General features: G+C 40.4%; 1 protein-coding gene across 1 annotated transcript in view; it reads left to right on the top strand.

Annotated features, from left to right (window-relative positions):
* The window catches only part of LOC124163326 (sodium leak channel non-selective protein), an 83,017-nt gene that overhangs the window by 30,843 nt on the left and 37,589 nt on the right, over positions 1–14,585 (top strand). The window contains exons 17-18 of the mRNA XM_046540150.1: positions 3,436–3,669; positions 12,534–12,713. Of these exons, the coding sequence (XP_046396106.1) occupies positions 3,436–3,669; positions 12,534–12,713 (414 nt within the window). The remainder of the gene's footprint in view (positions 1–3,435; positions 3,670–12,533; positions 12,714–14,585) is intronic.

The following is a 14,585-nucleotide window of genomic DNA, read 5'->3' as shown; positions in this document are numbered from 1 at the left end:
AATTATTTTTCTCAAGCATGCACCAAGATTTAGATGAAAAGTTTTGCCACAACACAGCCTACACCCTACTCTACAATTTAGGGATATTAACTTATGTAAAGGAATTAGCATGTCAGAGGTAAAGTGCAATGCTTCCTCCATCCCCAGTTATCTACAACAGATCAAGCATATTCCTTTAGTTGAAGTTGGTAGCAAATTATAACATGTGAGTGATGTGAAAAGTTTAGATGACGAGTTGGAAAAGTAAGTCATTGTTATTCATCATCCTGCTGTGGATTATTTTAACTTTTTTCAATATAGCTATGTTGCTTCTATAAATTTCCTGTTTGATACACAATTTTTCATTGGAGTAGCAATCTTATAGGTATTTAATGATTTGAAACAAATTTGTATAAATTCCTTTTATTTTTCACTTATTACATGCTTTCATTTTCACATGTCATTTTTGCGAGTATATACTCTGGCACTTCAGCTGATTGAAGCACAATAGACTCTTGAATAGCTCAAAATGATGCTAATACATGCATATGACGCAAATGCAATCAAATCTTCAAATTGTGATTATAATTTGTGCAATTAGAAAGATATGGAAATGGTTATGAAAAAGTTGCCATACTTAATGCATGAACCACTTCTAGTGCATCATTCCTGGACAATATTTCACTCTAATAACCACAAATGTATCCCATACCAATGAGTCTCCAACTATAGTATAGTGAAGAGTGCTTTATAATGAGTGCACCTTCAAAAGAACTATGATTAACATGGAGAAAATATGGATATAGTGAGGCTTATAAGCCCTTTCCATAGTATTCATTTATTATCATCAGATAAATATCTTCAGTGTGAACAACATGCACATCTCATTAATGTAAAAGTAATCCATTTTTGGGTGGTACCATAAATAATAGCACCAAATATAGATGAAGGATTCTTTTTTTCTCTGGTCCCTTTCTGTCAAAGTATCACACGTACAATGTTGTTAACCACTACAATTTAATCACTAGGCACAGCTCAACTGAATAGCTACCCAGCTCGCAGGTGCTGGGTTTTCACAAATCCTAGCTATCCTACATTTTAGCCAGTGTAGCTTTCTGCAGAGAGAAGTCTGGAGGTCATGCTCTGAACTTCGTGGCAATCGCCAGGTCGGTGTTGAGATCTCCTTGAGACTGCATGTCAGACTGATTAGAGCCATGTAGGATTAGGGTGAGAGCTCATCTCAAACTCATTCTTTTGTGACTGTTTTATTGGTCAATTACTAGTTACAAATCCAGATCTGAAGCTTGTCTACTTCTAGTATAGTCTCAGCATCACTGTGGGGTTTACTACTTATCCAAGTTATGTTGTGGGCAAGCTTGCTTTTCAGCATGACTACATTGCGATGCATTATTCAAATACAGTCAGTGTTTCTTGAAAAATCACTTGGGAATTAATTTTATTTTCCAATTTTAATATTTGGAAGTGAACTTCATAGTCGTCATTCATGCATTTTAATTGATTGTAAGGATATCAGAGCACTATCTCAGAGGAGAAAAATGTATCAAAATTTGCTAATTAATGCTACAGCCAATGCTTAATTCTAGTATGTGATGTGATTTACTAATAATTTACAACCTTCCATGGCATATTGTGAGAGGATTGCACTTTTTCATATTTTATTTTAACCTAGTCCATGCAAAAGTGGAATGGGAAGACAGTGGGCAAGCATCTAGCCAATTACATGGTAGTTAAGGACTTCAGTGTGGTTTATGGAGTTAACTCAGCTTTATTGCTTTTTACTATGGGTCAGACCAGTCAGAGCAGATTATTGGGAAAGCATCTATCAACATCACTCCGCACCATAGTCACATCACCACACACTGTGGTGGGGTGATTGTATTGTCCTTCTTCCATCCATAATGTTCCCTTGTAAACTCAGCTTATGTCATTAATTGAACTAAATTAAACTATGTTAACATCATATCTGTGAAATTAAGTCTTTGGACTTGAAAGCCAAGATTACCCAGAGAGCCAAGCATCTGTGTACTATTGCTTGTACTTACTGTGCATACTTGTTTAGGTAGATTTGATATGCAGAGTCAGAGATGCAAGTTAAACAAAAACAGATTTTATACGTTTTCCAAATAGCGCTGATAGGAAAGAAAAACAGAAAGGTAGGATGAATTGATGTGCTTCATTGTTCAGCTTCAGATGTGATGAGTGATTTTTCAGCCCTTGATTCTACTTGTTATCTTCAGCTTCCACAGTATATCTAATTTTTCATTCAAGTTTTGTGCAGTATTTTTCTAAACCATGATAGTGATTTCTTATGCATCAGGATATCTTATCAGTTATTGACTCACATTTTTTGTATAGTACATATAAGTTAATGAAGTTTGTGTATGAATTTTGTTTAATATTTCTTGATAGTTATTGAATTCAACATATTTAGTAGCAATATCCTTATTGAATGGATTGAGAAACCCAGTTATAATATCATAGAAAAGCATTTCTCTCAATAAAAACAATTCAGCATTACCTAATCCCTTGATTTGGATAGCTGTAAATGGGAAATATTTTGTTCTATAATAGGTATATTTATTCTCCTATAGCTAAATTCATAAAGTGAGTCATGTATTAGTGAGTCATGTATTAATATGTCCATGTAAGAATATCATATTATATTTTTGTCATAATATGTGCCTTAATACCTTGAATGTCTGAGAGTCTACTGTGCTGTTGTCATATAGATGTACTACTTTTTCTGACTTTGAAGCTTGATATATTTAGGAACTCTTTTATCATCTGTCACCAAGTCACTTTTCATTTATATCTATGTAGATTTAGAATGGTATTGCTCTTTATCATGCTCATGTTTTTATTCCATATCTGGCATCAGCATCTGAAACCTTCTGTGAATAGGGAGACTATTTTAAATCATTAAAAATTATTTTATATCTGATGAATAAGGAAGACTTACTGCATTGAATTAGATTTTTTTGCTTTTCTTACCTTTCCTAATCCTGTTTTGAATTTTGCAATCCCTAATGGGGTTGAGTTGACCCTGCATACCCTATGCACTCTCCTTTGCTTGCCGTTGACATCAAGAGGTATTGCTGTGTAAATTAGCTCCGCTCATCAGCTTTAAATCCTAACACTAATTAGAAGAATTGGTAAAATGTTAATTGGCACACATTTTTCATTCATAATTGTATTGGCAGCCAAAAGTGGGCTTGCCTTCCAAGGAAGAAAAAGGGATATTTTTGCTTTTTTCATTTTACAGGTATGCATTTTAAAGCTTATTATTCTGCATTTGGAATAGGTTACCAAAGAATGATAGGCTATGATTGCTTTTTTCCCTAAAATTGCTTGCGGAGTTTGAATAGCTTGAATGAAATGCAGGTCATGATTGTAGAAATATTTTTATCATGCTCTGACTCATGAAAATGTTTACAGGTCTGTGCGCCGTAGTGTTCGTAGTGGGGGGTCTGTCAAACTTAAGCAGACCTATGAGCACCTTGCTGAAAATGGAGATGTTGGTGCCATGAACCGTGCCATGATGGTTTGCTCTTCCTCAGCCGCATCCGCAGCCGCTGCAGCTGCTGCTGCATCATCCTCTTCCTCGAGACGACCACAAGATTTGGACATAAAGCTTCTTCAAGCCAAGAGACAGCAAGCTGAAATGAGAAGGTGAACTATACATAATCATGGTGGCTACCAATCTCTATAGAACCAGTAAATATTTAGGAATTGTATTCCAAATCAGGAATTTCTTGCCATTTTTACCCACTTGATGAGCAATGTTCATAATTTGTTCTAGGAAATTTAAGTACTATTTGATAAAGCTCTATTTGAGGAATAAAACTTCTTAAAATATAATTTGATAAACTAATGTAATGAATTCATCTTCTAAAACACTTAGTTATATATTGATCAGTTTTTGGAGCCCCATTTTAAATATGGTACCCACAAACTGGGAAAACAAGGAAAAGACAGGGAAATGAAATACTGCAGAATTGGACAGGGAAATGACAAGGAAACATATATTATCTTGGAATTTTTTTAAATGTGGAAATTAATAATTATTAGACAATTTTTCAGTGTTTTCTGAGTCATTACTTTTTGGTCACTTAATGTTAGACTGCAGTATTTTCGCACAAAGTTTCAAGACTGAGGATTGATTGATATGCTTATTTATTTTTCTGTCCATTCTGTTGCGTTTTTTAAATTTTTAATTATTATCAGAATACCTTTTCGTAAAAATAAATTTCTAGTTTGAGAAGTGTGTTCATTCTTATTTGACAATTTTTTCATAAAAATGTAAATCTATTTTGATAATATGTAATTGTATTGATTTCTGGTCTCATTCCCCCAAATTTATGTATCTGTACTTTTGGGAGGTGTAGAAAACACGTGGTAAGCAATTTCTTAGGATATTATGGAGGAAAATACAGGGAAATGATGAAGAAAAAAGGTTTTGGTCACCCTAGGTTTAAGTGCAATAGTTATTGTTGTTATAGTTGTTTTTATTTTATAACAAGCAGGAAGACAGGAAGCTGTTTAGGAGGGTTATTCCACAAATCGTATGGCTGTGCTATAAGTCAAAATCGGCAATAACTATGGCCTTGGGACATGCGTGTGGCTTCGAGTGATTCACCTCTGAGCGAAAGGCCATAAGTCTTAAAGGTTGTAATATTATGACCAGCCTAGTAGGCAGTCATAACACGGGCCATATGAGATAATTTTGTATGCCTAAGGAGTTATAAAAGAAATTTACAAAGTGTCATTGATTATATAGCGATTGTTTCAAGAAATACCGTATTTCTCCGAATATAGTCCCCGTCTGAATATAGTCCCCCCCCCTAATTTTGAGGCTTCAGTTTCGGGAAAAGTTAAAAAAATGCATTTGAATATAGTCCCCCCCTTTACTTTTACGACAGGCATTTTTTGGGAAAAAAAGGGGGGACTATGTTCAGACATATACGGTATATGAATATTGTGTGGAAGATAACAGTATTATGTTGATTCAATGGGAATTGGCTAGATACATAAAAGAAGGACGTTGATTTCATCTGGAAAGGAGGAGAAGAGATACGTGTAATCCCTTTGTATATGATGATGATATTTTCATTAAATATTTCTGGGCGTCAAAAGGAGTTGTTACTTACCTTGTAAGTAGAGATAGTGGATGGACTTGGCATTTGCTTACCCACAGTTAAAAAGTAGAGATGGGTCGAATAGCAGATTTCCTGAGCTCGAATATCGAATTCGAATATTAAATCATTGCTCGAATATTCGAATACCTCGAATTTCGAATACCTCGAATACTATTGTAGGGTTCTTTTAATTATAAAACACCAACTCCGGGTTCAACAATTTATTGTCACTCCGTTACATCGAGGCTTGACGTCGAGTTGTATACTGCCCCCGTCATGCCGGGCCACGGCCTTTTATGCGAACGGCAGGTGATGACGCACAGGCTCTGCGTTAGTCAGCCGCCTCAGTTGACTCTCTCGGCCGGCACCTGGATCCCAACACCCTCCCTTCTCTGCAAGAAAGAAAAGTGTTAGCCTCTTATCTCTCACACATGCATATTGGTTTTCTCACCACCCGCCCGCTTCTTGTCATTATTTCACCCTGATGGAATTCCCCCGCTCCGGACCCGCTGCTCTGCGCCACCGATTTGGCCGCTACGAGGAATGCTCGATTTCTCCGAACAAAGCCGCCGTCAACTTCCACATCGTATGACCTCGGCTCGTTGCGTCTATTGACGATTTTCCCGTAGTGTTTCCTATCAGTCACCCAAACTCGGTCTCATGGTTTCAGCTCGGGCAGCGGTTGAGCTCGATGTCTTCTATTGTACTTCTCGGCAGCCTTTGCTTTCTTTATTCCCATCTTTTCCCGGTGCTCCCTCAGGTTCGGCCACGATGGCTGCAATGAGTATGAAGAAATGGGAAGGTTTGTGCGTAATTTTCTTCCCATTAACAGCTCTGCTGGGCTATATCCGGTTTCCAGGGGTGTTGACCTGTAGACAAGTAATCCTAAATTTGGGTCTTTCTCCTTCAGTATAATGTTTTTAACTATTTTTACTGCTGACTCTGCTTGGCCATTGCTTCTCGCTAATAATGGACTGCTCGTTATTAGCCAGAATCCGTATTCTTTGGCGAATTCCAACATTTCTCCTCTAAACTGTGGCCCATTATCGGATCTAACAATTTCTGGGATCCCAAACCTAGCGAAAATTGCTTTGATTTTTCCGATGACTGCTGCTGCGGTAGTGCTTGTTAACCTCGCCACCTCCGGATATCTGGAAAAATAATCTACAACAACTAAAAAGCTCTGATTGCGGACGGTTAAGATATCCATTCCTACCATCATCCAGGGTCTTTCCGGAACTGCAGTTGGCATCAGGGGTTCAACGGGCTGTGGACGCCTCTCCAGACATTCTTCGCATTTTTCAACTGCATTTTGTATGTCTGCCGATATTCCTGGCCACCAAATTGCATCTCGTGCTCTTTCCCTACATTTCCCTATTCCCAGATGACCTTTATGTAACCTATCGAGCATCTCCTTCCTTAACTCCTTCGGAATAACAACTCTGTGTCCATGCATAAGCAATCCTTCTCCCTCATTGAGATATCCTCTTTCTTCATAATATCTCCACAGCGGCAGCTCAAGGTCTTCTTTGTGCGCAGGCCAGCCATTACGAACGTATTGCTTTATCTCTTTTAAGACGTCGTCTCTTTCTTGCTTTTCTCTGACTTCTTCCAGCCTGGTGTCTGACATTGGTAGAGCCTTTATTACTTCTTTCACCATCGCTTCATCCTTTTCTGCCATAATTATGTCCTCATCCCGTGGTCTCCTGGCCAGTGGTGCTCTGGAAAGCATATCTGGGGTATAAAACAATTTACCAGGAACGTGCTCAATAGTGTACTGGTAGCCCAGAAGTCTCATGCAAAATCTTTGCAATCTCGCGAATAAATCACTTAATGGTTTGGTACTCAATAAGGGCACTAATGGTTTATGATCCATCCTTAAAATGAAATGGGATCCTTGGATGTATGAGGTGAATTTCTCACACGCCCAAGTCAAAGCCAACGCTTCTTTTTCTATCTGCGCGTACCTTTGTTCCGTGTCCGTTAGGGATCGGGACGCAAAACTTACGGCTTTCCACACCCCGTTTTGGTTCTGCTCTAGAACGGCCCCCAAACCATACGATGACGAATCTGCCGACACTCTGCATTTTCTGTTTGGATCATAAATCCCCAATGCGGGCGCTTCAGTGAGCCTCTTCTTGATCGCTGCAAATGCCTTATCGTGAACTTCAGTCCAAGGAAGTATCCCCTTGCAAGATAATAATTCTCGTAATGGTTGTGTCATGTCTGCCAGGTGATCCAAAAATTTTAAGTGGTAATGAACCATACCCAGAAAACGCCGCACCGCTTCTGTTGTCTTGGGTCTTTCCATCTCGCGGATAGCTTCTATCTTCTCCGGGTCAGGAAGTAATCCTTCTTCTGCCGAGATTACATGTCCTAAAAATCGACATTTGTTTACTCTCCATTTGCATTTATTATAATTCAGGGTGATTCCTGCTTCCTGAAGCCTTCTCAACACGACTTCCAGGCGCTCGTCGTGCTGCTCCCTCGTTTCACCAAACACTAGGACATCATCGAGCAAATTGGCAACACCTTCTAAACCTGCTAATGTTTCCGACATTCGTTTCTGAAAATTTTCTCCCGATGATGCCAACCCCATTGGGACGCGGTTGAAAAAATATCTTCCGAATGGCGTGATGAATGTCGTCATTTTCTTGCTCTTTTCTTCTAACGGTATTTGAAAATACCCTCTGCAGGCGTCGAGTTTACTCATTACTTTAGTTTGACCTAGACGGGCTAAAATTTCATCCACTGCTGGTAGCATGTGTCGTTCTCGGCGTACTCCTTCATTTAACTTCGTGTAATCGACACATATCCTTACTTTTCCATCTGACTTGGGAACGACGACCATCGGTGCACACCACTCTGTTGGTTCGTCAACCGGGGATATGACGCCTTCTTCTTCCATTTGTTTCAGCTCTTCCTTTACCTTTTCCCATAGCTGAATTGGCACTCTTCTCGGAGTAGTCACTGCAAATGGTCTTGCATTATCTTCCAATCGAATTTCATACCGCTTCTCCATTTTTCCTAGTCCATTAAATAACGCAGGGAATGTTTTCTCCGGTGCTCCGTTACGTAAGGAAGTCACCCCGACCCATTTTAATATTCCTAACTTCTGAATAGCTGGCCTCCCTAGCAATACCTCTCTGCCCCCGGGAGTTACGTAAATTGTTTCATCACACAATTTTTCCTTCCACTGCAGCTTAGCCTTGAAACTTCCCTTCGCACAAAAGTTCGTCCCTCCTATGCCTGCCAGTCGTTTAGACGTAGGGGTTAATTTAATTCCTTGCAATTTATCTTCAACCACGAGGGACCCTATCACTGTTACGTCTGCCCCCGTGTCTATTTTGAATTTAATATCGACACCATTCAGCGTGACTGTGACCCACCATGGCTCTACATTAGTATCTACAATTCCCAAGTAATAAATATCTTCTTCGTCGTCTTCTTCCCGGACTACGACGGTCCCCACGGATTTCCGCAATCTACACATTTTTCTCCAATGACCCTTCTTACTGCACGCGTGGCACGTTGACTGTCTCGCGGGGCACGTTGCGAACGCGTGTTGAGGACTACGCCCGCATCTGCCGCATCTCTGGTGCTGGCTCTGTCCGCTGCATCCCCCTGGTGATGCTCGCTTGCCACTAATTGGTTTAGTCCTCTTCTTTACTTCACTAACCTCATAGTCTGATGCCCCTCCGCGATGCGTTGACCCTTGGGTGCCTCTCAGCAGCCCCTGTTGGCGCTGCACCTCTTCCGCCTGACGTGCCTTCCGTAGAGCCACTTCCAGTGTTAGGCCCGGATCCATCTGCAACGCTTGCGACAGCTTCGCGTCGTAGACTCCGACCACAATTCGATCTCGGAGAAGATCGTCCTGGAGTGACCCATATTCGCAATATTGTATGAGGCGATACAGGTCTGAGATGAATTCATCCACTGCTTCTCCCTCCTTCTGGCAGCGTTGGTTAAATTTCGCCCTCATGTATACGATGTTTACCCGTCCCATGTAGTGATTCTTGAATTCTTCGTATACCTTCTTGTATTTCTTCTTATCCGCTGCTGACAGCTGTAGGCTAAGCAGTACGTCTTCCGCCTTTTCGCCCATCACGTACACCAGCATGTTGAGTTGCTCCTCGTCGCTCTGCTTCTTCAGCCCAGACGCAACCCAGTATCTCTCCCAACGTTGCGCCCATCGCGGCCAATCCTCCGCCACGAAAGAAAATTGGGAGGGCGCCGTCACGCCTGCTGTTAGCACGAACGTGCTGTTGCCTTCCGCTATGTGGATCTCGCCGCTGCGTTCCTGGCACCGCTGCCACCATGTAGGGTTCTTTTAATTATAAAACACCAACTCCGGGTTCAACAATTTATTGTCACTCCGTTACATCGAGGCTTGACGTCGAGTTGTATACTGCCCCCGTCATGCCGGGCCACGGCCTTTTATGCGAACAGCAGGTGATGACGCACAGGCTCTGCGTTAGTCAGCCGCCTCCGTTAGTCAGCCGCCTCAGTTGACTCTCTCGGCCGGCACCTGGATCCCAACAACTATAAACGATGATTGGGGGAATGTTTGACTCGGTTGCCTATGCAGCAGGAAACAAGATTAATGGAATATTTTAATTTTATGGAAACAATTGGGCATATAGTTGATTCTACTAGCATCTCTTTCAAATATCCTTAGGGGACACACCACCTCGCGAAAAAATTATTGCATGCCGTCTCAGCATTTACACTGCTACGATGGATTTCTGTCTGATGTATACGTTCTTATCAACCAAACACCACTTCAGCGGCATGCCCATCTGATACTCAGCTTCATCCAACATCTTATTTTCAACAGGTAGCTCGCTTTACCCCCACTCCTTCTGTCAAGTGCTAGCGGACAATCTGAGGAATTTTGCAAAATACACGTGCTTCTCCACCGGATTTTCTTCAATTATTTTCAGTCCATCTATGGAAGTTCTCACGAGATAAGAAGATGAATTCGAATTGCTATCAGAGGGAAACCAAATATCCTGAGAATATATCCCTTCGTCTGTGACTGTAACAATAGAGATTTACAGCATAACTCATAAATTGTAACTTGATAAATGTTTTCGGAAAAAAATACCACATCAAGTTCCGAGAAGCTCTGCTACTCATATCGAGTCTCGCCAGAATGCTAAGTCTTCGTCGTATTTTGACATTTATTTCCTCGCGTAAAATGCTTAAATAAAGTCAGAAATGCGTCGTGTTTGGTCTTATTCTTTTTTAAATTACGCGCACATTACTAGTATTTCAATCCAATAAAGGTGTAATATCAATTGCCGAAAGTCATTGTTAGACACCTTTTGGGCTAATAGATGATTCAAGCAGCAGTTGACCTCCAGAAACTGGGAACTTTGATGCAGGTAGGCTGAAAAAGGTCAGTGGGTGAGAATAGGGGGGGCGCGAAACATGTTTCTATTGTTCTCGTGTAACTTGATATTTTTTTCGAAGCTTAGGTCTCCGTAATATGATCCCTGCAAGAGCTGGGACCTTTTTTTATTTAGGAGAAGAGGAAAGCCTCAGAGGGGGGGCTAGTGCTGAATGGAGGGGGATAGCGGATCTTGGGAAATGCGCTAATGGAACTATCCCACGGTACTCATGCAGCAGTTGACCTCCAGAAATGGGGAACTTCGAAGTAGGTAGGCAGAGAAAGGTCAGTAGGGGAGGAAGAGGGAAGGGTGAAACAGGATTCTATTAGTCTCCTGTAACTTGATATTTTCTTTTGAAGCTTTTCATTTATGGTCTTCGTAATACGAACCCTGCATGAGCTGGGACCTTTTCACCTTTTGTTTGATTTCGGAGAGGAGGAAAGCATCGGAGGACGAGGGCTGATGGATGGAGGGGGTAGCAGATTTTTGGAATTGTGCTACGTAGTTACTATCCTACGGCACTGAGGTTCTCCTGGTGGGGGAAACCGGGGATTTTCGGATTTTTTCACCCAATCATTTTCAGTTCCCCATGTCAAACTCTTTTCACTGCTCTAATCGGCGAATTCGATGTAGTTTGTCAACTTGCCTATAACGGCGCTGCAAGCACTAAATGACTACTTTACAATTTTCCGAGTCAACTACCAACGACAGTGTGCGACAGTGTACGGTGCGAAATTCAAAGTATTCGAAGTATTCGAGAGAGTACCTTTTGCATAATTATTCAAGACCTCGAGTATTGAATACTTTCTAGTATTCGAGGTATTCGCAGATATTTTTCGCACATCTCTATTAAAAAGTTATAAATACTATTTTAATGGATGCTACGTTGGAGTGTACGGAGGAACAGGCTTTGATTTGCTTTCTGTGATACATTTGCTAACTGATTTCTTACTTTTTTATTTCGACAAGCTGCAGGTAACTTGAAATATTAGCTCTGAAATGTTTTATATTTTAGGTTCTCATTGCCTTACGATTCAGGAGGGAGGATATCAAAGAAACGTAGGGCAAGACATATTTTTTGGTAGCAATGCAATCTTCAGTAAGTCAATGCTTATAGGAGAAATGCCGTCCACAAATCAAGGAAAGAATGATAATTTCAAATTGATGTTATAATTTTATACAGCTACCTATAGTTAAGCCTCAGATAATATAATCATAAATGGAACTTAAAGTTTTAATTTCGTCTTTATATATTGTGCATTGGCTGGATTTCTAAGGCTTTTGGGCACAATTGATTGCACCCATGAGACAGTAGTTACACCATTGGAAGGAGAGGAAGGGGGTTAGAACTACGTGGGGATATCACGTCTTCACTCCATTCATTACATGTGGATTTCACGAATATTATAATTACTGTATGGTACAAATTTCTTCTGCTTCTTCTCGTCCGTGATTTTTGCTCTTCACTTCTTTCAAAGATCTCCAGTGTCTGCTGCCAGACCTGTGTTATAAGAAAATCCAAATTTATCCTTTAATAAGAGTCCAGGTTAAGGACCATAGAATTGATTGTTTGAGGCGTAACTTGGTGAAAGCGATTCATTATTAAAATTAAAAAGAAGAAAGCACAAAGTTCTTTTTAATTTTATCTCCATGTTGGAACAAACTACCTTCTCAAAAAATGACCAGTGTTTAAAAAAGTGAACCAAACTTACAGTACCAATTACAATTTTCATACTCTCCTACAGATAGGGGGTTAAGACTTTTGGCTGGGCCATATGATTTGGCCCCCAGAGAGTGGAATCAGTATAGGCCGTAATTTTGGGTCTGGCCATACGAAACTTATGGCCGGCCATAAGTATGGCCCCAATTAGCCGAATAGCCCTGCAGGAGTCAGCTAATATTTAAGTGACATTATGCATGTTTCTAATGAAATTCTTTCATATAGTTTTGGATCTTATTGATTATGAAAATTTCTAAACATTTGGAATATTGTCTTGGATTACAGGAATCAAAGAGAAGAGGATCTTAGAGAAAATCACCCTTTCTTTGATACACCCCTCTTTGCTGTTCCAAGGGAAAGTCGGTTTCGTAAAATCTGTCAGCTGTTGGTTTATGCCCGATATGATGCCCGTCTGAAAGACCCTCTAACAGGAAAGGAAAGGAAAGTTCAGTACAAACGTTTGCAGTAAGTATATTTTTTGCTTTAATTCATTGAACTTCATGAGAATATACAGGGTCCCTGGAGTTATTAGTAGAATGTGCTCTTGAAAATATCCATAATTCAGTACAAAAAGTACCTGTGGCTGTCCTTGGGTGGTCACCACATTAATTATTTTAATTATTTGTGTTCATACCTACTTATGTATTGTACCCATTGATCATCATTTTCATTGAATCTAGACCATTTGTAGATGAAATTTTCGTGGATTTTTGAGTGAGTGAGGTGGTCCATGGATATCATAAACCACTTCTTCTCCGGAGTAGAGCATTTATGCAATTTGAATTATAGGTGCATCTTTTTTAGATATTAAGACATGGCACCACAGTGGTGTCATCTGCTTATTTCTTCTCGCAGTAAAGGCGTTGTACTATTCACATTTAATTGCTATACATTAGATCAGGGGTCTTCAACATTTATTGATGCCAGGGCCAAAAGTCAATTTCACATCATCCAGAGGGTCAGAATGCTCCACGTCACTTTATCATCGCAGCAATAAAATTTAAAAAAATATATAATTTCAAAGTGCCGTAATCATTATTGGCTAAAAAGTTCAATCAATCAATGCGATTTTTAAAGTTGTTTATTTGTAAAGAGTGTGTCAATATATATTTTATATTTTGTGTCACTCTACTGCAGTGGTCGCGATTCACTCCCCTCCCTTCTAGGGTTCGGGCCATTTTGTCTTCCTCATGGGATTTGACTGGGGATGATGAGTCAGGGTTCCGCTAAATAAAGGTGGTGCTGTTCGGCCGTGACGGATGATGAAACTGTATGGTCAAAGAGCGGTTGATGCCCCTCCACAACCAGACTTCTGTCGCGTAAATGAAATAAGGGTACAGATTGGTTCCCCGGGTTCCGCTTGCACCATTTTACTACTCTGAGAGGCGATCGAATGAAGGATGTTTCGACGATATTGGCAAGACAAACGAAATACAGTGGAACCTCGATTTATCGTTTTTCAGGGGGATGGATGAAAAAAATGATGGATGCGGGAACGTTTGTCCGGGTTGCCTGTGTCCCAGGAAATGCTGGATTTTTGCTAATTATGACATTCATTAATGGATTTTAAAAAGATTTTAGCTGATTACAGGAATATTATACCTTTATCGAAACACTTAGGTCATATTGTTGATTCGGATTATATCTCTTTCAAATATCCTGAAGGAACGCCTTGCTAAAAAATGTTTCACTCCACTCGGAATTTTCACTGCTACTATGCATTTCTGTCCGATGTAAAAATTCTTATCCATCAAATGCCATTTCAAGTACACGTATATACGAGAGAAATGTGCGTGTTATGCCTCAAACAACCGATTTCGCCGTCGCAGTGATTGGTTATGAGATGGATCAAGAAGGCCAAAAATAGTTTATTATTTGAAATGTTCCTTTCTAGCAATTAAATTTTTAATATGATTGAGGCAATGTGGCGTTAATCGTCAGCGGCACGCCCAACTGATCCTCGGCTTCATCCCACTTCTTGTTTTCACCAGGGATCTCGCTCTACCCCTGCCCCTGCCATCATGTACTAGCGGACATACCGAGGCGTGCTGTAATATTCACGCATTTCTAGCCCGGATTCTTTTCTTCTTTTAAAGTTCTCACTCGTGTCTTCGAAAGGGCCATGGTCCGAAGACGAATAAGAATAAAACTAATAAAAATGAAACCGGACTCTATAGAACCCACACGGAAAACACTCGGCGGTTTTAAGTCAACCCACCCTGGAAAGTACGGAACCACTCGTACGAGGTGAAGTTCGGCACTAATACTATCGCGTACGGCGTAAGCAGAGCTCACTGCAGAGGGTGAAGTATGACCATAAGACTGCGCAAATTTTTT

This window comes from Ischnura elegans, chromosome 8 (genome assembly GCF_921293095.1).
Source record: "Ischnura elegans chromosome 8, ioIscEleg1.1, whole genome shotgun sequence".
Lineage (NCBI taxonomy): Eukaryota > Metazoa > Arthropoda > Insecta > Odonata > Coenagrionidae > Ischnura > Ischnura elegans.
Note: the sequence above shows the minus strand (reverse complement) of the source record. Positions and strands in the feature narration are given on the sequence as shown.